This window comes from Papio anubis, chromosome 5 (genome assembly GCF_008728515.1).
Source record: "Papio anubis isolate 15944 chromosome 5, Panubis1.0, whole genome shotgun sequence".
Classification (NCBI taxonomy): Eukaryota; Metazoa; Chordata; class Mammalia; order Primates; family Cercopithecidae; genus Papio; species Papio anubis.
In genome coordinates, this window is record NC_044980.1 from 87,391,671 (window position 1) to 87,416,618 (window position 24,948).

General features: G+C 36.6%; 1 protein-coding gene across 5 annotated transcripts in view; it reads right to left on the bottom strand.

Moving 5' to 3' along the window:
• SLF1 (SMC5-SMC6 complex localization factor 1) overlaps window positions 1-24,948 on the bottom strand; it is a 76,629-nt gene that overhangs the window by 35,405 nt on the left and 16,276 nt on the right. For 4 of the 5 annotated variants that reach the window (XM_021940178.2, XM_021940179.2, XM_017960280.3 and 1 more), the window contains 5 exons: window positions 16,869-17,031; window positions 10,673-10,816; window positions 8,720-8,866; window positions 7,158-7,307; window positions 5,891-6,013 (listed from right to left, as the gene is read on the bottom strand). In XM_021940178.2, the coding sequence (XP_021795870.2) occupies window positions 5,891-6,013; window positions 7,158-7,307; window positions 8,720-8,866; window positions 10,673-10,816; window positions 16,869-17,031 (727 nt within the window). The remainder of the gene's footprint in view (window positions 1-5,890; window positions 6,014-7,157; window positions 7,308-8,719; window positions 8,867-10,672; window positions 10,817-16,868; window positions 17,032-24,948) is intronic. The other variant, XM_021940180.2, reaches the window with a different exon arrangement.

Here is a 24,948-nt window from a genome sequence, read left to right on the forward strand (position 1 = left end):
GGCCAGCACTCTTACCTACACAGTGTCCTACATCCTGAGAAGTAGGAGGTGGAGTGCACCAGGGAGCCCACGCTGGGGACAAAAGGAACCAAAGAAGGAGCTCCTCAGATCCTGACAGCCACCTGTCTGGGGCCTCTGTCACTGGCAGAAACCCTGCCCCACAGAGTTTCTGTGTGTTTCAAATTCTGCCCAGCAGCAGCATCGTCATACACTTGCATGTGGCTTCAGGAGGCCTGACCCTGGTCTACTGGGGGTTGTCCCAAGGCTTAAGGATAGATGCACTCTGCCTGCCACTGGTGCCCACAAGCACCATCTGGAAGCCTGAAGACAGGCCTACCCCACCCACCACCACTGTGTAAATGCACAATACAAGGACGTGGGGATCAGACCGCCTTGTGTGCTGCAGCCAGAGCCTACAGGAACTATTGGGGGGCCTGAGGAGAGGCCTACCCCACTCTGACTACTAGCAATGCCACCAGAGCCCAAGTGCACTGCCAGGGAGAATGGGTATCAACCCATCCCTGTCCAACACTCCTGGTGCCTGTGCACACCATCGAGAGGACTGATAACAGGACTACCTGGCCCCCGCAACAGGCACTTGAGCACGCTGATATGATGCCTGTGAACAGACCTGCCTCACTCACCACAGCTGGCACCCACACCCATCATCAGGGGCCTAAGAACAGGTTAGCCCTGCATGCAGTCTCTGGCAATGCCACCTACACTTGTCATCCAGGAACATGGGGATCAACCCACCCATTCACCAACCAAGTACCCAAATACACCATCTGGGGGCCTAGGACAACCCACTCTGCCAACTGCCACTGCTGATGGGGCCCCAGCACATCATCTGAGAATCTGTGGATCGACCCATCACACCAGCTACCAGGAGCACCTATGCAAACAACTAGGGGGATCAAAGAATGAGCATGTCAAGCTGCCACTGCTGGTAACCACCCACATGTGCCACTTGGCCTGCTCGGCCTATTTCCACCACTGCTGGCACCCATGTTTGATACTTGGGGGCCCGAGGATTGGCCCACAACCAGTACTGCCATTGCCAACACCATGCACACCACCCAGAGACCTGAGGACCCACTCACCCCACTACTGTCACTGCTGGCACCCAAGCAAGCCACCAGGAGGCACAGGGATTGGCCTACCCAGACCTGCGATGACTGGTGTCCATGTATATTGCCCAGGGACCCAAGAACCAGCATGCACAGCCTGCTGCCACCACCACTGCTGCCCAAGGACCACCCGCCTGTGTCCACATCCCCAGCAATGCTTCATTATAGCCTCCACTAACAAATGCAGCCTAAGCCACTGACAAACTCAAAGATAACACTGTGGATGACTACAGATGAAGAAATCATATGGAGACTACACCAATGTGCTCACATCTGGCAAAACTAAAGCACTCGATCCAAACTACACTATAGATACAACTATAGAAAAAAGTCTTTCCCTATGAAAACCAATTCACAAAATTTGAAGTGACTGTTACACCAGATACACAGATAGCAACATAACTACACAAGAAAGGTGAAAAAGCAAGAAAACATGGCACCTGTAAAGGAACACAGTAATTCTCCAGCAAAAGATTCCACCAAAAAGGAAACCAATAAAATTCCTGAAAAAAAATTAAAATGATGATATTAAAAAAAACTCAGTGAGATACAAAAGAACACAGATGAACAATACAAAGTAAGCAGGAAGATAATTCATGATCTCAATGAGAAATTCAACAAAGAGATAATCATAGAAAAGAACCAAATAGAAATCATGGAACTTAAGAATTCAATGAACGAAATAAAAAATATAACAGAGAACTTCAGCAATAGACTAGATAAAGCAAAAGAAACTATTTCTAAACATGAAGACAGGTCTTTTGAAATAACAGACAAAAAGAAAAAAGCCTAAATGACATATGGGAAACCATAAAGTAAAGAAATATTCCAATTTTGAGCGTTCCAGATGGAGAAGTGATGGGCAAAGGCATAGAAAACCTATTTTAAAAACAATAGCTGAAAATGTCCCAAGTGTTGTAAGAGCTATTTCCAAATAGATTCAATCCTCAAAGGTCTCCAAGGCACATTACAGTCAAACTATCAAGTCAAAGACAAAGAAAGAATCCTACAAACATCAAGAGAAAAAGCATAAAGTCACATATAAGGAAATCCCAATCAGGGTGACAACAGATTTCTCAGCAGAAGCCTTATAAGCCAGGAAAGAATAACATGACACGTTCATAGTATTGAAAGGAAAAAAACCAAAAACAACAACAACAACAAATCCAACTCAACAGGCAAGAATATTATACCCAGAAAACCTATCCTTCAAAAATAATGGAGAAATAAAGTCTTTCCCGGATAAGCAAAAACAGAGAATTCATTACTAACAGACCAACCACACAAGAAATGTTTAAACAAGTTCTACAATTGAAAGCAAACAGATGATATCCACCATCATGAAAACACAAGAAAGTATGAAACTCACCGCAAAGCAAAAATACAAATAAGGGCCAAATGTTACCAATACAAAAAAACCACCCAACTGCAATGATAAACAATAAAAGAAGAAATGAAAAAAGGACTTACAAAACACAAAACAATTAACAAAATAACAGGAGTAAGTCCTCACCCATAATAACCTTGAATGTAGATGGATTAAAATCTCCACATAGAAGATACAGACTGGCTGACTGGCTACATATATTAAAAAAGCAGTGTGTTGCCTATAAGAAACTCTCTCCACCTGTTAAAACACATAAAGACTGAAAGTGAAGAAGAACGGAAAAAGATATTCCACAAGAATGGAAACCAATGCGAGCAGGAGTAGCTATACTTACATCAGAAAAAGCTTTCTAAGTTAAAAACTGTAAAAAGAGATAAAGAAGGTCATTACATACTGATAAAAAGATCAATTCCGCAAGAGGATATAACACTTCTAAATATCTATGCACCCAACTTGGAGCACCCAGATATATAAGGCAAATATTACTAGATCTAGAGGGAGACAGAGACTTCAACACAGTGACAGTTGGGGCTCTACTACCCCATTCTAAGCATTGGACAGATTATTGAAACAGAAAATCAAAAAACAAACATTGGATTTAAACTGCACTTTACAACAAATGAACCTAACAGACATTTAAAGAACATTTTATCTAACAGCTGTGGAATACACATTCTTCTCATTAGTATATGGGACATTCTTCAGGGTAGACATTAGGCCATATAACAAGTCTCAAAAAATTTGAAAAGATTTGAAGTCATATCAAGTATCTTTCTCAGGCAACAATGGAATAAAACTAAAAATCAGTAAGAGAAACTTTGGAAACTGTACAAATACATGTAAATAAAATCACATGTTCCTAAATGACCATTGGGTCAATGAAGTAATTGAGAAGGAAATAAAACATTTCTTATAATAAATAAAAATGGAAACACAACATACCAAAACCTATAGAATACAGCAAAAGCAGTGCTAAAAGGGACATTTACAGAAAAAAATGCCTGTATCTAAAAAGTAGAAAGATTTCAAATAATCAACCTAACAACGCACCTCAAGGAACAAGAACAGCAAGAACAAACCAAACCCCAAATTAGAGAAGGAAATAATAAAGATCTATTATTATTTAGAGTAATTATAAATTAACAAATATTTATTAAAGATATATAATGTAATAAATTTTAATAAATAAATAATAAAGAGTAGAATGAAACAAAATAGATTTAAAAATACAAAGGATCAATGAAACGTTAATTTTTTGAAAAGATAAACAAAATCAATAAGCCATTGGTAAGACTAACAAAGAAAAAAAAGAAAAAACCCCAAATAAATAAAATCAGAAGTGAAAAAGGACACATTACAATTGATATCAAAGAAACACAAAAGAATATTAGAGACCATTATGAACTATACACTAACAAATCAGAAAACTTAGGGGAAATAGATAAATTCCTGGACACATAAAACCTACCAAGATTGAATCAGGAAGAAACAGAAAACCTGAACAGACCAATGAGTAATGAGATTTAATCAGTAATAAAACTCTCCGAACAACAACAACAAAAAGCCCAGGACCAAACGACTTCATTGCTGAACTCAACCAAATGTACAAAGAACTATCAACAGAAATTTTCAAACTGTTTCAGAAAATTGAAGGGTAGGAAATTCTTCCTAACTTATTCTACAAGGACACCATTATCCTGATACCAAAACCAGACGAAGACACAACACAAAAAGAAAACTACAGGGCAATATCCCAGAGAAACGCAGATGCAAAAATCCTTAACAAAATACTAGCAAACGAAATCTAACAACACAGCAAAAAGACAATACACTATAATCAAGTGGTATTTATCCCAAGGATGCAAGGATGGTTCAATGTATACAAATAAGTAAATTAATAAAGACAAAATGAAGGACAAAAACTATTTGATCATTTCAATATATGCAAAAAAGCATTTAATAAAATTTCTTCAACATCCCTTCATGATGAACTCTCAACCAACTAGGCACAGAAGTACTTCAATATAACAAAGGTCATACCTGACAAACCCATAGCTACCTTCTGTGAAATGGGAAAAACATGAAAGCCATTCCCCTAAGAACTGAAACTAGAAAAGAATGCCTACTTTTGCCACTTTTATTCAACATAATAACTGAAAGTCATCCTCACCAGAGCAATCAGGCAAGGAAAAGAAAGAAAAGGCATCCAAATTGAAAAAGAAGTAAAATTGTCCCTCTCTGGAGACGAAATGATCTTATATGTAGAAAAACATGAAGACTTGAAAAAAAAAATCACTTAAAACTGATAAATGAATTCAGTAAAGCTGTGAGATAAAAAGTTAAAATTCAAAAATCAGTAGCGTTTCTATATGCCAATAATGAACTAGGTATAAGTCAATCACGAAAGCAATCCCATTTACAAGAGCTCTAAAAATTATACAATACCTAGGAATATATTTAACCAAGGAGGTGAAAGATCTCTATAAGGAAAAAACTACAAAACACTGATAAAAGAAATTGACATGGACATAAACAAATGGAAAGACATTCCATGTTCATGAGTTTGAAGAATTAATATGGTTAAAATAACCACACTGCTCAAAGTAATCTACAAATTTAATGCAATCCCTATCAAAATATCAATGACATTCTTCTGTGAAACAGGAAAAACAATCCTAAAATTTGTAAACAACCACAAAAGACCTTAAATACCCAAAGCAATGCTGAGCAAGAAGGACCCTAAATATCCAAAGCAATGCTGAGCTGGAGGCACACACTACCTGACTTCAAAGTATACCACAAAGCTATAGTAACCCAAACAGCCTGGTACTAGTATAAAAACAGACATCTAGACCAGTGAAGAACAGAGAATCCAAAAATAAATCCACATATTTAAAGCAAACTGATTTTGGACAAGGTGCCAAGAACATTCACAGGGGAAAGGACAGTCTTCAATAAATGATGCTGGGAAAATTGGATAATCATAAGCAGAATGAAAACTAGACTGTTATCTCTTCACCATATACAAAAATCAACTCAAAATGAATTAAAGACTTCCAGGTAAAACCTGAAACTATAAATGTACTAGAAGAAAACATAGGGGAAACACTTCAGAGCATTGGTCTAGGCAAAGATTTTACAGCCAAGACTTCAAACACATGACTTATCTGTGACATTATTGAGGTATAAATAGCACATAATTCAGCCTGTTTACTAAATGCCCAAATACATTACTGTATAATAGACTAGTAAACTAAGAAAATCATTTTAAGACATATTAAACATACTAATGAATCATGTGTATATATGTATATATTTTGAATACACTACAGGGCAGGATATTATAAAAAATTTTTCATGTGCCAAGTTTTACCTGAGCTCTATATATGTGCTTCCTTAAGGCATTTTTTATTTCAACAACATCCACATCTGTCTTGATAGCCATGGCTTTTGATTCTTTGGCATATTCAGCAAAAATAGAATTCTTCATTTCTTTCTACATACAGCAAAGTAAAATGACTTTAGAAAATGTACTAAAGACAGTGTCAACATAGATATCACAAAGGACAATATAAGAGGAAAACATTCATACCTTGTTAACAACAAAGATCCTCACAATCATATATCAAGATTACACAATGAAAGAAAAAGCTCAAAAAGCAAACATTTCAATTTGTAAAGAATTAACTGATATTTACATATGTACTTTCTTAAGGTACTTTTCACTTTATCCTGCTCCAAATCGTTCCTGGAACTACTTTTTTGTTGTTGCCATGGTCATACAAAACAAAATTCATTACTTATTTATCATTTTCCTGAAATTCTTCTGAATATATGCATATATACATTACGTGGCATTTATTTATGTATTTAGGTATTTATTTTTGAGATGGGGTCTTACTCTTGTCACCCAGGCTGGAGTGCAGTGGTACAATCTTGGCTCACTGCAACCTCTGCCTCCGAGGCTCAAGTGATCCTCCCACCTCACCCTCCCAAGGACCTGGGACCACAGGCACCCACTACCATGCCAGCTAATTTTTTGTATTTTTGGTAGAGATGGGGTTTCACCATGTTGCCCAGTCTGCTCTCACACTCCAGAGCTCAAGTAATCTGCCCCGTTGGCCTCCCAGAGTGCTAGGATTACAGGTGTGAGCCACCACATCCAGCCCAGGGTATGGTTTAGATTGTTAAAAAAAAGTCATACTCTAGAGAAAATTTACCCAAGATGTATTCAATTTTAAAAACAAGATATCTCATTAAAAATGGTCTGTATTATACAAAAGAAAGAGCAAAACAAAAAATAAAATTTACATTGGAAAGTATTACCCAAATATACACACATGTAGTTTTAAAGATTTTTTCATTTTAAGAAACAGTCTTCTCCAGTTTCTTTTTCTTATTCATTACATTCAGGCAAAACAAAATTCACTGAATACCTTGATTATTAACTCAGATTTCTTTGTATATGCATGTACAAATACATTTACTGTGGACCAAAGTTAACTGGGATATTAACTATGAATATTACATCAGACTGACAAGATTTTTTCTTAAAACATGTAGTATTACATATCTTGATTATATTAGAGAACAGCCAAAAAATAAAAAAGAAAGCTATAGCTTAGCTTACAAAGCTTTACCTGATCTCTATTATATATGTGCCTTCTTAAGGTACTTTTAATTTTTTCATGTTCAACGTCTTTCTTGCAATTGCTTTCTTTTTCTTTCTTGCGTTTTCTCCTCAAAGTATAACTCCTTTGAACATCTTCATCTTTTTTCTTAATTTCCTTCTACATGTATTTAGACCACAATTAAATCTCAACATCAATGACTTATGTTACAAAATCCAAATAAACTCACGAGTGACTTTCACACAAGTATACCACATTAAAAACTAAAGAAGTACAGCCGGGCACAGTGGCTCATGCCTGTAATCCCAGCACTTTGGGAAGCCAAGGCGGGCGGATCACCTGAGGTCGAGAGTTAGAGACCAGCCTGACCAACATGGAGAAACCCCGTTTCTACTAAAAATACAAAATTAGCCAAGGGTGGTGGCATATGCCTGTAATCCCAGCTACTCGGAAGGCTGAGGCAGAATCACTTGAACCTGGAAGGTGCGGGTTGTGGTAAGCTGAGATTGCACCATTGCACTCCAGCCTAAGCAATTAGAGTGAAACTCCATCTCAAAAAAATAAAAATAAAGAAGTACGTACAACAGAATCTCATCCATTGATGGAGTAGGTGTACATTAGTAAAATATTTTGAAAAAAGTTGGACACTGCCCAGTACAGTTGAACACACACAGTCCTTATGACCCAGCAACTCCATTCCTAGGAATATACCAACTAAGCTAGAGAAATTACTAAACATGTATCCCAAGAGGTATACAAAATAATGTTCACATTATTCATAGCAGAATTGTTCATAATTGCAAAAACTTAACAATCAAACACATAAACCAATAAAAAGAAGCCCAAAGGCTTATCAACAGTAAAATGGATAAAAGATGTAATTGTGGCACAAACAGTAAAATTTTATATACACCAGCAAAAGAAGTCTATAATAACAAACTATAAAATGTTCATGAATAGACAAAGCTAAACCATATAGAGTTAGAGATACACACACAGCTGTTAAAATTATAATGAAAAATAAGAAAAGAATGAACACAAATTCTAAGACAAGGATTACTTCTAGGTAAGAGGAAGAAAGGGGATGTATTAGAAAATGATACAGCAGGTTGGGCGCAGTGGTTCACGCCTGTAATCCAAGCATTTTGGGAGGCCGAAGCACGCGGATTACAGGGTCAAGAGATCAAGACCATCCTGGCCAACATGGTGAAACCCCGTCTCTACTAAAAAAATTACAAAAATTAGCCAGGTGTGGGGGCGTGCACCTGTAGTCCCAGCTACGCGGGAGGCTGAGGCAGGAGAATTGCTTGAACCCATGAGGCAGAGGTTGCACTGAGCTGAGATTGTGCCACTGCACTCCAGCATGGCGACAGAGCAAGACTCCATCTCAAAAAAAGAAAAAAGAAAATGATACAGCAGGTCTTAGAAAACTGATCATGCTCTATTTCTTAATCTAGCTATTGGATACAATAACTCATTTTTACACATTTTTTAAAAGCTGAAGAAAACTGTTCTATAAAAACTATATATATTAAAAATAAATAAATTATTTTTAATTTAGAAAGTTGTACCTGATTTTCATATGTATGACTTCCAAAGGTATTTCTCATTTTAACAAATTTCAAATCTTTACTGGAACCACTGAATTTTTCTTTTTTGTGATGTTCACTCAAAATAGAACCAACATTAACATCTTCATGATGATTTTGCATTTCTTTCTGCATGTTTGTAAAAGCAATTTAGTTAAGACTGTGGATTAAATATAGCCTTAACGCAATCAACACAAGTCACAAAAGAAAAACCCATCCAGGAAAGTAGGTTTTGTAAAATATACATACAAGGTTAAATATAGTAAAGAGCCCTCTGAATTATATAAAATAAAGCAGAACATAATTGTTTTCAGTTCATAAAGCTTTATAGTACACATATATGCTGCAGTTTACCTATGTGCTTAACTCAGATTAAGAAGTATTAAAAATCATGTTGTTTAATCATTATACCAAATAGCTATTTTTAAAAAAGGGTATTTCTACTTGAATTTTACATACATAATTTGAGTCCTAAAAAGAACTCAAGAAGACATATATACAGTCATGCACTGCTTAACGATGGGGATATGTTTTGAGAAGTACATCGTTAGGTGATTTCATCACTGTGCGAACATCAGAGTCTACCTACACAAACCTAGATAGTATAGTCTACTACACACCTAGTCTATATGGTATGGCCTATTGCTCTTAAGTTATAAATCTTTACGACATGTTACAGTATTAAATGCTATAAGCAATTGTAACACAATGCTGAGTATTAGTGTATCTAAACATAGAAAGAGTAAGTAAAAATATGGTATTATAATCTTATGGGATCACTGTCATACATGGGGTCCGTTGTTGACCAAAACATCACTATGTGTACATGACTGTAGATGTATTTTAATAATTTCCATTTATCTTAAATGTCTATTTTATTTTTTGCCATGTTTATTCAAAACTAAATTTATTTTAATAACTCCATCATCATTTTACATTCCTCTCTATATGTAAAAATGCTATATACTGTGGTTTACAATGCATATTTCACAATAGGCACATCAACTCAAAAAAGTTTCTCATTAAAACATGCACATATAGTAAATTACAGGAAGTAGTCAGAAGTCACATAAATATCAATATACACTGGAAAAGTCAGAAAAAAATGCAAAAATATTTTAAGTTTGGAAAGTTTTAGCAAATCTTGCCATATCCAATTTCTTAAGGAACTACGCAATTTTAAAAGTTCCAAATTATTCCTAGAATTAGCTTTCAAAACTACTTGACAGATACGGTAAAAACAATTTATTTTGAATTTCTTCCTAGTTATACATAAAACTTTTAGTTTAGACTAATAATTATCAAGTTAATAATTTGATAAATTAACCAAATAGACTGCTTCATAAAACACAATATGAAACTGAACATAACTGAACATTAGCTCTTCTAGAGCAGAACTAATAATGTCCTTTTTGTGGTTGCTACTGCTTTTTGAAAAGTTGTACTTGACAGCCACCATATATGCTTTCTTGAGGTACTTTTCATTGCTCCAAGTTCAAAGTCCTTCCTGTTTTATTGTTTTACAAGTTAATCAAACTAGAATTCATTTGTGTATTTTTAAATTTTATTCTATATAAATACTTGAATTTACATGAATTATAAATATATATTGTGCTCTCAGGTAAGAAAAATGCTTTATAAGACACACATGTTACCTAAACATACAGTTTTTAAGTAATTACCATGTGTTGAGAACACACTATATATAAGGAACTCTGTTATTTCCAGACGCATACAAACATTACTTCATCAACAAGAGTTCCAAAGCAGAGACAGAGGACAATTTCCTAACATGTTCAAGTCATGGACTATCAACACATGGTTCAAACACCAGCCTTCTGATTCCAAAATCTGTTTTTTTCCACCATACTTTGCCTCTCAAACAATTCTGCAAGAAACATCAGCAATGTATGTTTTCCAGCCTATAAAGTTTACCTGGGTTCTATACATGGTCTCTTTTAAGGCACCTTTCATTTCAAGAAATTCTGCATCTTTCCTGAAATCTTTGTTTTTTTCTTCATTACTATGTTCAGTCCAAACAGAATTGGTTTGGGAATCTTCATCATTCTGAATTTCTTTCTGTATGTATGTAAAAATGGTTTAGGCAATCATCTAAGTGTATTTTCAATACTACGTACATTTTATGGTATTCAGCCTTAACTATAATTACATAATACTTTGTTAGTCAAACAAGTAGGTAAAATGCACCCTCTTAAATCAAAGTATATTAAACACTGATAAAAATCTCTCAGGGAAAAAATTCTTAGAGCAAAGGTCCTGAATAATAAAGTGATTTCTGCATATCTCAAGAAAAGGTAATGCTCTGTTGATCTACTAACAAGTCATTTTTATGAACAACCAAGAACAAAAATATTTTATCTAGTCCCTGTTCAAGCTAAAGTTACAATCTAGATTTTACAAATCATCAATTATAGATAGACTTTTTCTTGGATTATTTTTCAGTTTTTTACTGGTAAGACTTCTCACTTGCAAGTATACCCCACACAGAGAGGAAAAGGTTACACAATACTTTTCCTCGAACAGCAATGAACAACAATGATCTTAACATAGCTCTATCTCAAACAACTAAATTTCTCTTGTCAAGGAACCCAAACTGAATTCATAAATTAACTTCTAATAATTACTTTAAAATTTATTGCATATATACTTATACATATAATTCTGTAAGTTTAGTAATATAAACAGCTGGGAGTACAAGTGAGTTCAAGACAGTTCCCAAAATGTACTTATGAGAAGCTGTTCAGGCTGGGCGCGGTGGCTCATGCCTATAATCCCAGCACTTTGGGAGGCTGAGGCGGATGGATCACGAGGTCAGAAGACCAAGACCACCCTACCCAACATGGTGAAACCCTGTCTCTACTAAAAATAGAAAAATCAGCCGGCGGTGGTGGCGTGTGCCTGTAGTCCCAGCTACTAGGGAGGCTGAGGCAGGAGAATGGTTTGAACCCGGGAGGCGGAGGTTGCAATGAGCCAAGATCGTGCTTGAACCTGGGAGGTGCAGGCTGCAGTGAGCCGAGATCACACCACTGCACTCCAGCCTGGGTGACAGAGCGAGACTCCGTCTAAAACCAAAAAGAAAGGCTGTTTTCAGAGATTCACAATCTCTACCCAAAGAGACTGAAGAATCACAGTCTTCCTAGGGAACAATTATAAAAAACCAAAAATGTGTTAAGATCTATAACATGATCTTTAGTTCCCTCTCACTCACACTTGGCTTCCTATGTTAAAATGAGGGCTGTTCTTTTAGTAGGCTGCAATCCTGAAACCACAGAAAAATCCCTGAGAACAGCTGATTGAATTTCTTTTTCAGAAACTCAGAAAGGTGAAACTGAAAAGTAAGAAAATAAAGACTTTTCTCCCTTCCTATTCCTGGGACCAAAGAATGTATCAACAACAATTTCGGTTAAGGGCAACTTGCAGGTGGGGGGAAATGAGTTTCTGGCTTTAAATTTTACATGGTTGGCAATGGGAGGATAAATCCATAGGCTTAGGTCCTCAAAAAGTGTCCAGAATACAGGATGAATTAATCCCATATACATTCTCGTTACGGAGAATGCAAGGGAACATACCACTATCATCAGCAACGAGGCAAGAAATAAACTGTTTCTTAATCCTGAATATATTTACTTATGTGTCCATTTCAGATGCTACATATGAATCTGTAAATTAGGATGTATGACACTAGTACCCTATGTAAGTTTTTAAAAATCACAATCTGATACAGAAGGTATAACATTTGAAAGTTTTGAAATTAAATAATCTATTTTCTATATAGCTAAACAAATGATCCACAAATATTTTTCTCTAAGCCACAATACTTTGTCTAATTGGTGACTCTTATGAAATATAAAGAAATTATTTAACTATAAATATTCATTTTTATTCCTTATAAGTGTCTTAGTGTCAACTTATGTACTAGGCATTGGGTTAGGTGTTTGCCTCCTTTTATAATCTAGGAAAGCCAGTCCAAGACTAGTATATTTTATACAGGATAGTGCTATGCACTAAAGAATAACTAAAAGCCTGCTGAATCAGCTACTTATTCTATCATCTAGGAGTAGGGCAACACAGTTGTGGCAATGAGAGTTGGCTTTTGATTCTGATATTTGACTTAGTTTCCTATCTTTGGCTGGGTGTAATTGATATGCTGTGGTCTCCAGGTCTTATTCCAATATTCAGCCAAAGCATCTGTCACAAAACTTGAATGAACTGATTAGAGCAGATGCATAAGAAGAGACAGATAAGAAAGGGAGTCCTTTGAGCGCCACTTGGTTCTTAACTTGTATTTATACCCTGATGCTTAAATAGCATTTCATAACCCTATGACTAGATATTCGTTTATAGTATCGATTACGGCATTATTATTTTTTAACTACCTACAAAGAGACTGGAAATCCAATAATACTCAAAATGGGGAGATGAAAAGGATCTAGGAAAGGAAGATTTGAGGAAAGAAGCCTTAAAATTGATTGAGTGGTTGGCTTTAAGTTTCTGCTCTGAAACATGACGGCTGTGGGATCTTGGGCAAGTTACTTACCCTCATTTTACCTCAAAATTTATCCCAAACAGTAAATGGAGTCATAATACATACCACACATGAACATGAGGTTTATATATGACTAAGCATGTAAAATGCTTAATATACTGCCTGACCCATAATAATCACTCAGTAACTATTACTCAAAGCAGTAATAGTAATAATTCTCACAACCACCAAAGCAATGCAGTATTAGCTTCTATACACAAAGGGAGAAACTAAGGGACACAATACATGACTTTCCTATGGTCACAGTACTACATTATAAATCTGGATCACAAATTAGTTGATCTGGCTCAAAAAGTCTATGCTGTTTCTGTTATTCCTAATATATTACCATAAGATTGCTGCAGTTCATTTTTCTTTCTTAAGTAGTCAAGGTAAGTTTTCAGTATTCCTAGGTAGCCTCTCATTTTTATGAAACTTTCCTTGGGCCAAACAATTGAGATATGTTAGTCATTTGTTCCTCTGTATTCCTGTAGCTTGTACAGTTTTACAAATGTGCGATTCATATGAATTGCAAGTAACAGTGTCCACGTTCTTCCTCCATCACTAAATAGTAAGCATCTCAAAGTGCGATATATGGTCTTATTCATTTTCATATCCCTAGTGCATTGCATAATGCCTGGTACAGCTATGGTCTTCAATAAATATCTATAAAGCTGAAATAAATAGATTTCTAATTCTGGTACTCAGAAGCTTTTCAAAAAGTATAAGAGGGTTAAACAAAACTTTTTTTAAAAAAATGCTACTTTAAAAAAAAAGGGGAGGGGGACACTCTGTTGCTCAGTTGCTCAGGCTGGAGTGCAGTGACACAATCATAGTGCTAACTGCAGCCTCAACATCCTGGACTAAAGCAATCCTGCCTCAGCTTTAGAGAAGCTAGAACTATAGGTGTGTCTCACCACACCCAGCAGATTTTTAAAATTTTTTGTAGACATGGAGTCTTGATACGTTACAAACTCCTAACCTCAAGTGATCCTCCTGCCTCAGCCTCCCAAAGTGCCGTGATTACAGAACCACCACACCTGGCTTGTTACTATTAAGTCACTCATTTTACATGGCAGCTCTTCTTGGATGACACTTCAAAATCCATCTAATGAGGACTGTAATATGATCTATATCGAAGAAATGAAAGACACTGAAATAAAGTTAACTTTCTAATTTCTCTTCTTCTGTGATCAGAAGTGATCACAATATGTCTTCCTTATTTGGACTGGTTATGAACTCCCAGCTGTTCAATTCAGAACTTACAAAACAATGTATTCTAAAACCAAATAATAAGTTGGAGATTATCTGCTATTTTCATTGATATACTATTGCTGTCCCCCACTATTTCAGCAGCCAGATATGAATGTTGTTAGACTACTGCAAAATAAGATTATAGATAATGCGCAGTATATGTTGCACTTTAAGCATTATTTTCCAAGCAAAAAAGAAAATTAATATATCTTTACTAATCTAGTTAAGAACAACTTTCGTACTGTTCATACTTAATACTACATGTAAACTATTCAGAGAGGTCTATCAGATAGTGTGCTTTTGGCTGCAAATAATAGAAAACCAACCCAAACTAACTTAAACAACATGGAAATGAATTACCACACAGAAGAGCAATGTGGTCTAATGGTAAAACAGGTTTCGGTGTTGTTTAATCCAGCAACTTAAGTAGCGCCAGGGTCTAGATTCTGTCTCTACACTCTGCTAACTACAGGGCTGGTTTCACCATAAAGCTAGTTCTTTTCATGGTTAATCAGTAGTATTTCAGGCTACATTCTTCTGTGCTCATATCTAGCAGGAGTCAGCCCGTCAGTGGCTTTCTTCTCATTATGAGAAAGCAACGTCCTAGAAGCTCTTACATACCCCTTTTCCTTACCCATTGATCAGAATTGGTTCACATGCTCATTCCTAACTAATGACTTCAAGGACAATGAGATTATCTATAGTCCAAGCAGACCCATTCCTTGAACTAAGGTCAAATTTCCAACATACATTGCTGCTACTCATTAGGGAAAGGCAACTACATAATGATATATTGCACGTATTTTTGGAAGACTCAAACATCTTTCACAAATTCTCTATTAACAAATATTGAATGAGAACCCATGTGCCAGGCTCTTTGTGAGGTGATCGGAATATAAAAATGGAAAAGACAGACATGATGCCTGATGACAAGGAGCTTTTGGTCTATATGGGGAAACAGATATTAACCAAATAATCAGTCAATTACTTAACTGTAATTGTAGGGAGTACCAAGTTAAATAATGCTATGAGAACACATAGGTGAACTTCACTGAGTAAGGGGATCAAGGAGGCTTCCCTGTAGAGTAACACTGTAACAGGAACCTGAAAGATGAGTAGAAGGCAGGAAGACCCAGAGAGTGAAAGGTGTAGTGGAGAATAACTTTTCAGGAGGAGAAAATATCTTTTGAGAAGACACTGAGTTAGGAGTAGCTTAGCTTATTTAAGAAATTGGGAGGAGTTTTCATATAGCATAGTGAGCATAGATAAGAGTGAAGCAGGATACAATTGAAAAGACAGAAATGACAGGAACCCTGTGGGAACTTGTAAGCCATATTAGAGATTCAGCACTTTGTCCGAAGAGCAATGGAAAGCCATTGAAGGGCTTTACGTAGATGAATGACAGGATCAACATTGTTTTAGAAACAGCATTTTGATTGCTCTTTCTGAATGAACTAGAATACACTAAAGGAAAAGGAAAGAGTAACTAGGAAATTACAGTAAAAAGGCAGTTACAGGAAGAATAATCATAAGCCTATTCCAGGAGTGCTGAGGAAAGATGATAAACTCAGTATGATGTTAGTACAGAAGTGCAGAGGAAACATGGTAAATTCAGTATGATGTTAGTACAGAAGGAGAGAAGTAGCTTGATTCAAGAAATATTTGAGATAAAATCAGTAAGATTTAGTAAGTTGACAGATGTGAGGAGTAAGGGAGAGAAAGATTTTAAGGGTAATTCCCAGACCTCTGACATAAAGTATTAGATAAAACATAATGGTATCTACAAGATGGGAAACAATGAAGATGATTTTTTCCTATATCAAGGTCGTTTTTGGACATACTAAGGGTTCTCTTCTACCCTGAGTGCTCTTAAAATTCTTGTTTGCATATCTCCTGGACAGTTTCTTCTAGGGTTTGATGCCCATTCAAACAACTTGAGGAGCATTATCCACACCAAGTAAGGAGGAGGATGTAGGGGAATAGGACAGGACAGTTATTTCTAAACCCTTAGAAATAGCTCTCTCTTTTCCAAAGGAAAAATAACCCCCAAATTCTCATACAATACTATATAATACTATATATTCTACTATTTTATTTATACTGACATTAAAATACTTAATGTTAAACAAGTAAGCTGCTTTCAAATCTATAGGAAGTATTCATGAATATTTAAGTAATTGAGAGCCATTGACTTTAAAAAGTATCATTTAAATTACTATCAATATATTTTCAAAATTTAGAACACAACTTTAATATATATTTTACTATATTGATATTTTATAAAATGAATGCACGAAACAAAATAAAATGTTTACTATTTATTTTACTTACCTCTAAAAGAAAATCCCCTAGATACTGAATTGGATAAAATGGAGCCTTAAAGTTATCTTTTTCTTTCTCAGCTTTAATTCTTGCATTACTGGCAATCACATGAGTTATTCCACTTGGTGAACTTTTTGGTAAAATAACATTTGCCTTTCCAGCCTCCAAAACTCTAAATAAAAATGTAAATGGTATAAAAGTATTAGAAAATTTGAGTTTATTTAGTCAAATTATCTAAATTAATTTTTTCTTAGTAGTATGAATGAACTTTTCTAATAGGGACTAATTTCTTTGGGCAATTGAGGATCACAGAGAATACTGCAGTAATTTCTTAAATTATAAATTGTTCAGAGCAGATATTTAAGAAGTCATAGTAGTCTTTCTACCCATCCATTTCTTGATAAAGGAAAGGCTTTTAGGGATCAAGAATATTAAAGTATTCCCTAAGGAAAAGTCATGTCAATAAACCAAAAGAAAAATGAAAGAAGTCTAAGAAAGCAGCTATTCTCAAAGGTAATGTACTCCCAAGAAAGTAATTCTGGACCACAAAATATGAAACCAGTTGCAAACACTCCTAAAAAGTGAGCTTTCAAAAAATTTTAGCCTTGAACTACTTAAAAAAAAAAAAATTAGCCTTGATCTATGTTAAGAAATACATTTTACAAAATAAAAAAACAAAATTAGAAAAAAACAAACTAAAAAATACATTTTACATTTAGACTAAGAAGACACACACAAGGAGAGACATACATCACAAAAATTTCATGAAGTTCTGCTTTTCTGCTTAGGCTTCAGAAAGCCACAAGAGAGGCTACCACCTAACAATAAGAAAAAGTCAAATAATCTACAAAATCCTAACTTTTATTGACCCCATCAGAAAACCAAGGTAACAAGTCAACCTAGTAAGGTGATTTCTCAAGAGGGATAAGCTCTTTTATGAAGAGACTGGACACCCAAACTATTTCACTTTTGGCAGATCAAAGGAGCAACACATTTCTCATAAAAACATGTAAAAATTAAGTAGTTTACAAAATTTAGGGGCAACTATAGCTAGCATCACAGTTCAGAAAACTGAAAGTCCGTGACATAAGGGAAACTTGTCCTCGCTAGCAAGCTCTTTGCCACATGACTCCATTAAATGCTCATGAAAAAGACTGAGGGCAGGTAAGAAATGCAGGGAGCTCTCCTTGACAGCATAAACAGGCCAGTGGTGACTGGCTGCCATTAACGGATAGATATAAAACCAGGCCCACTTCTCCAGACCGTTCTCTTATACAAAGCAAAAGCCTTAAGTCACCTGGGTAAGAAAAGACAGTCTTGCCCTTGGACCTAGGAAAAGATGCACTTCTTCTCTTGGAGGGGTAGAAATAAAACTTACCTGCCCTTAGGGAAGGGTTAGGAAAATCTGCTGCTGCCCAGCCGGGGAAAAATACCCACTGTTTCTGGATGAGGGATAGAAGCAAAAAACATCTTCCCTGAAGGAGTAGAAGTAATGTCACTTAGGTCCCAGATCTTGTATCAATACACAGCAGAGATCTAATACTGAAGGAGAGGCTGGAAACCCTCTTGCCCAGGCCACAGCCTATATGTACAAGGCAGAATTTAGCTGCCACGGAAGGCTGATACACAAACGCTGAGAAAGACCCAAACCCAGGGACCAATGGTACAGAAAATGCTTAAGGGTGAAATCTGTCTAGCAAAACTGGGAATATATCTACCCACACCCTCGATCTGAAGCTGAGTAACAACAGAGAAACAAAGAGTATGAAAAGAGACACCTTCTATGACCAAGTAGTTCAAGGATTGCTGAAAGCTAGGGCAGAGCAAGAATAGTGATGAGAAACCCTCCAACATTCCAGTCCAGTCCCCATAATAAGCACAAAGAAAGTGGAGCCCACTGCTATAAGCTGAAGTGATGCACTGATGGTGATTACAGAATTAACAATACTCAAATTCAGCTGTCTTGTAGTTTTCTGCTGCTATAACAGAATACTGAAGACTTGGCAATTTGTAAGAAAAACAAGTTTTAATTCTTGGACTTTCAGAAACTCTAAGAGCATCTGATGAGGACTTTCCTGCTGCATCATCCCATGGAGATAAGCAGAAGAGCAAGAGAGACTGTGTTACAGCTTACTTTTATAACCAAGCCAGTGCCATGATAATGGCATTAATTCCTTATTAAAGGCACCACCTTCCAATACTGTCACAATGGCAATTAAATTTCAACATGAGCTTTGGTGGGGCGGGGAGGGGGGAAGGCAACAACATTCACCATAGCACTAGCTCAATAACTGACAAGATTAACTCAATCACCCATACTAACGACCTTATAGAAGAGGTGGGCCTACTTTTTAGATATAAATATTATTCACATCAGCCTCTATCAATATTCTTGTACATATGATATCTGTCATGCAATAAAAAAATACTCAACATACAAAACAGGCAAGAAGAAAACCAAACCACTGTCAAGAGAAAGGAATCAACAATATACACTGAAATATGACCCACATGTTGAAATTATCAGAAAACAACTTTAACATAACTATGACTGATGTGTTAAAGGAACTAACGGAAAAAGTGGACAACGTACTTGAAGAAATGAGGAATTCATTGGAGAGTTCAATGGAAACGGTAGAAATAAAAGGCATTATATCAAAGAATTTCTTTGACAAGCTCATCTGCAGACTGAACACAACTGAAAAAGGAATCACTGAATTTTAAGATTGGTCAATAGAATTATCCCAACTAAAACTTTTTTTAAAAAAAGAATAAATCATGCAATAGCTATTGAAAATAATCAAATAGTTTAAAAAGCATGCAATGGAGTTCCAGAACAACAACATGAAGGAAGAAATATTTAAAAAGATAATGGCTGGAGAGTATCATATTTAATAAAAAACCAAAAAACTCCACATACACAAGTTCAGAGATCCTCAAGCAAAATAAATCAATAAAATACACAAACACAAGCACTGTACTACACATCATAATCAAACTAGTAAAAACCAATGGCTAGGAGAAAATCTTGAAGAAAACCAGGGAAGACAAAATGAAACAAAGAGAAGAAAAGAATGACAGCTGACTTCTCATCAGAACTATGTAAGCCAGAAGAAAATGGAACAGAATCTTTATAATTATGAATTAAAATGAAAAAATTGTCGATCCATAATTCTATATGCAGTGAAAATATCTTCCAAAATTAAACACCTTCTCAATTAAAAAATGAGATAAATCATTCCCAGCACACTTACATTATAAGAACTGTTAAAAGGAGTTCTTTAGGCAAAAAAAAGTGTGATACCAGAGGAAAATCTGGAGCTACACAAAGAAACTAATAATGCCAGGAAATGGTAAAAATGAAGTCAAATACTGAACATATATTTCATTAAAATCATCTTAAAAGTAAATGACTAGCAAAAGTAAAATATTACCAATGTATTTGGAAGTTTATAATACAAAAAGGACAACAATAGAAAAAAGGATAAGAAGAACAAATGGAAATACAGTTGACTCGTGAACAACACAGGTCCACAAAAGTTACATACCAAGTGTGTCTGCCTCTCCTGCCTCCCTTTCCACCTCTTTTGCCTCTGATACCCTTGAGACAGGAAAACCAACCCTTCCTACTACTCAGCCTACTCAGCATGAAGGCAACAAGGATGAAGACATTTATGATGATCCACTTTCACTTAATGAATAGTAAATATATTTTCTCTCCCTTATGATTTTCTTATACATATAACAAAAGTTATGTTAACTGTTTATGTCATCAGTAAGGCTTCCAGTCAACAGTAGGCTATTAGTAGTTACGTTTTTGGGGAGTCAAGTTATACATGAATTTTCAACTGCACAGGGGGTCAGCACTCTAATCCCACATTGTTCAACTGTATATTGTTTTAGGGTTTCTGCACTACATGCAAAAAGATACTATTTGACATTTGACTATGAACAGTTAAAGATGGACACTGTATATACTAGAGCAACCATTAAATAAAGAGATCTAATACAGACATTAAAGGAAACCATTAAAAACACTCAACTAGTGGAAAAGAAGTCAAGGAAAAAGGGAAAGCAGAATAAATAAATGATGGGATGGCTGGGTGCACGGGCTCACACCTGTAATCCCAGCATTTGGGAGGCCAAGGCAGCCAAATCACCTGGTCTCAGAACTTCGAGACCAGCCTGGCCAACATGGTGAAACCCCGTCTCCAATAAAAACACAAAAATTAGTCGGGCATGGTGATGTGCACCTGTTATCCCAGTTATTCGGGAGGCTGAGGCAGGAGAATCATTTGAACTCGGGAGGTAGAGGTTGCAGTGAGCCAAGATAGAGCCACTGCACTCCAGCCTGAGCGACAGAGTCAAACTTCATCCAAAAAAAAGAAGAAGAAGAAGAAAATAAGGGCAGATGAGAAGAAAATAACCAGCAAGGTACTAGATTTAATTCAATTTGTTAATTAAATGTACATGTCCTCAACAATGCAATTAAAGGCAGAAATCATCAAATTACATTTTTAAGACACAACTCTAGAATGTCTACAAGAAACCCATTTTAAGTGAAAGAATATAAAATGATGTACATGCTGATGTTTCTTAAAGGAGCACTAAAGTGGCTATATTAGTATTAGACAAATCCAATTAATATCAAGCCTGGGATACCTGCATAAACCACAGAACTTCATAAAAACGGTGAAAGGGCAAAAGCAAACGGTCTCACTTTGACCCACCACACCTCTCCCTTACCCAAGTTGGCACAGTGCCACAGAGAAAGGATTCTCCAGGGCTCATGGTTACTACTGTAGGCAAAGAGAACTGGAGGCGGGCATCGTGCTTTTATAGAATTCTGAGATACATCTCAGGAAGTCCACTCGGGTATCACTTCAAAGGGAGGACAAGGGGTAATGGCACAGCTAGACAACCTGGGGTCAGATAGAAACAAAGCAAGGAGGTAGAGCTCACAAAAACCAGTGCACAAATCTTGGTGGTGGCGCAACATACCTGCCATTAATGGCACCAAACCAGAAGTATCAGTCAACAGCATAGCACCTGCAAAGGTATTGTGAGATGTTCTACCTGGCGCAAATCCCTAGACGGGCAGCCTCCAGGCCCAGCCTCAAACCCTACCCCATGGTCTCACCCAGGGCGTGAGACACTCACCACACCACCAATATAAGAAACCAGGGGCTAGTTATGCCACAACTGGGAATTTCAACAGCACTTTGCGCAGCCTCAACATTCATGCCAAGATTCTTCTTAGGAAGGGAAAGGACCATGACACTGCATTTCGGCAGAGTGGGGACTAGTTCTGCCATATGTGGAAGTTTAAACAGCATTCAGTACAGCCTTAACACACATCCAAAGACTCCATTCAGGGAAGGAGATGCCAACCACAGTGTATTTCAGTGAAGTACAGAGGCTAGTTCTGCCACACTCAGAACTCTGAACAGTGCTCAGCTCTGCTTCAAAGCCCACCTCAAGACCCCACCAAGGCTGTGAGGCAAACCCCAGTTGTAATTTGTACTAAGCATAGCAGTTAGGCCCATCCATCTTAAGCAGCAATTCTACTTAATCTTGGAGTACAATCTGCAACCTCGTCCAACTGCAGATCTCAAATATTGGTATACCTAGCCAGGGAATACACCCTGACCCTGGCCCAACTGAAGGCAACTGCAGTGCCTAGCCTGCAGCTCTGCCTGATTGCAGATCTCAGCCAGTGGTTTTGCCTAACAGCAGAGCCCAGCCAGTACAGTCTCCTCTCCAAAATCAATGCAAAGGTAGCAGCCCAGCCATACAGAGTACCAGAAAGCAAGCTCTACCTGCTTGGAGTCATCACCAGCCCATACAGAATCACAAGCAGTGATCTCCCAGTGATCATTAAACAGTGAAATTATATCCCTGCCAAGGAACACCTGTAAAAGCTGGACAAGGTGGCTGTCTCCACAAATGAAGAGACCAATGCAAAAACTCAAAGATTACAAAGAATCAGGGCACCTCCAAAGAAATTAACAAAGCTCCAACAAAGGACTCTAAAGGAATGGAGATCTATAGATCTACAGAAAGATAGACAAAGAATAATCCCTTTAAAGAAGTTCAGGCCAGGCTTAGTGGCCTATGCCTGTAATCCAGCACTTTGGGAGGCCAAGGCAGGTGGATCACTTAAGGTCAGCAGTTTAAGACCAACCTGGCCAACACGGCAAAACTCCATCTTTGCTAAAATACAAAAAAAATTAGCCAGGCGTGGTGGCCAGTGCCTGTAATCCCAGCTACTCAGGAGGCTGAGGCAGGGGATTTGCTTGAACCCAGGAGAAGGTTGCAGTGAGCCAAGATTGTGCCACTGCACTCCCGCCTGGGTGACAGGGTGAGGTTCCATCTCAAAAAAAAAAAATCAGTAAAATACAAGAACATACAGATTAAAAACTAAAATATGGAAAACTACATGTACAAGAAGTCTGACAAAGAAATAAAAAGAATAAACAAAAACAAAACAGAAATTCTGGAGATGAAGAATATAATTACTAAAGTGAAAAATGCAACAGAAGGCTTCAACAACAGCAGGCTTAATCAAACAGAGGAAAGAATCAGTGAGTTCAAAGAATTTTCCAGTCAGCAAAGCAAAAAACCCCAAAAGGATGAAGTCAATGGGAATTATGAGACCTAATAACTGCATAAAATTAGGTCAGCAGAAGATAGAGCAAAAGAACCAGAAAGCATATTTATGGAAATAATGGCTGAAAACTTCTGAAATCTGGGAAAAGATGGCCACATCCAGGGACAAGAAGCATAGTGGTTTCTAATCAAATTTAACCCGAAGGAGTATACCAAGGTATATAATAATCAAATTATCAAAAATCAAAGACAAAAAAAAAATTATGAAAGCAGTAGGAGATAAGAAACATATCACACACAAGAGTCTGAACATAATTACCAGTGGATGTGAAAGCAGAAACACTTCAAGTCAGGAAAGAGTCCCATGATACACTCAAAGTGATAAAGGAAAAAAACTGCCAATACCTTACTTACCTGGCTAAACTGTTCTTCAGAAATAACAGAGAAATTAAAAATTTCCCAAACAAAAAGTAAAGTAGTTTATCATGACAAGGCCTGACTGATACGAATTATGAAAGAAAGTTCTTTAAGTTATATCAAAAGGCCACGAATCAATAACATAAAACATACAAAAGTATAAAACTTAACAATCTAAGTAATGTAGAATCATATTCACAATATTCTGGACTAAAATGGTGGTGTGTGAAGCAATTTTATCACTAGTGCAGTGGTTAATAGACAAATCTATCAAAACAACCATAGCTACAATCGTCAGGGGATACAAATTAGAAAATAATATAAATTTTGACATCAAAACACAAAATGGGGGAGAGTAAACATGTAGAATTATTATATGTTACCAAAGTTATCAGTTTAACATAGTGTGTTATAAGAATAAAATGTTTTATATAACTACATGGTAACCACAAAGGAAAATCTCTACTAGACACACAAAACATAAGCAGAAGGGAATCAATGCAAACCACTACAGAAAACCATCAAACCAAAATGGAAGACAGAAACATACAAAGAAACACAGTATATACAAATAAACTGGAAAACAAACTACAAAATGGCAGTAGTTAAGTCCTTACCCACTGATAATTACCCCAAACATAAATGGATTAACTTCTCCAAACAAAAGATATAGACAGGTTGAATAGATTGAAAAAGCAAAAAAAAAAAAAAAAAGCCAACTATGTGCTGCCTACAGGAGACTAACTTCACCTCTAAGGACACACAGAGTGAAAATGAAGGGATGGAAAAGGATACTCCATGTAAATGAAAACCAAAAGAGCAGGACTAGCTACACTCCTATAAGACAAAACAGAATTTACATTGAAAAACTGTAAACATTGGCTGGGTGCGGTGGCTCAAGACTATAATCCCAGCACTTTGGGAGGCCGAGATGGGCGGATCACGAGGTCAGGAGATTGAGACCATCCTGGCTAACACGATGAAACCCCGTCTCTACTAAAAAATACAAAAAACTAGCCGGGCAAGGTGGCGGGCGCCTGTAGTCCCAGCTACTCGGGAGGCT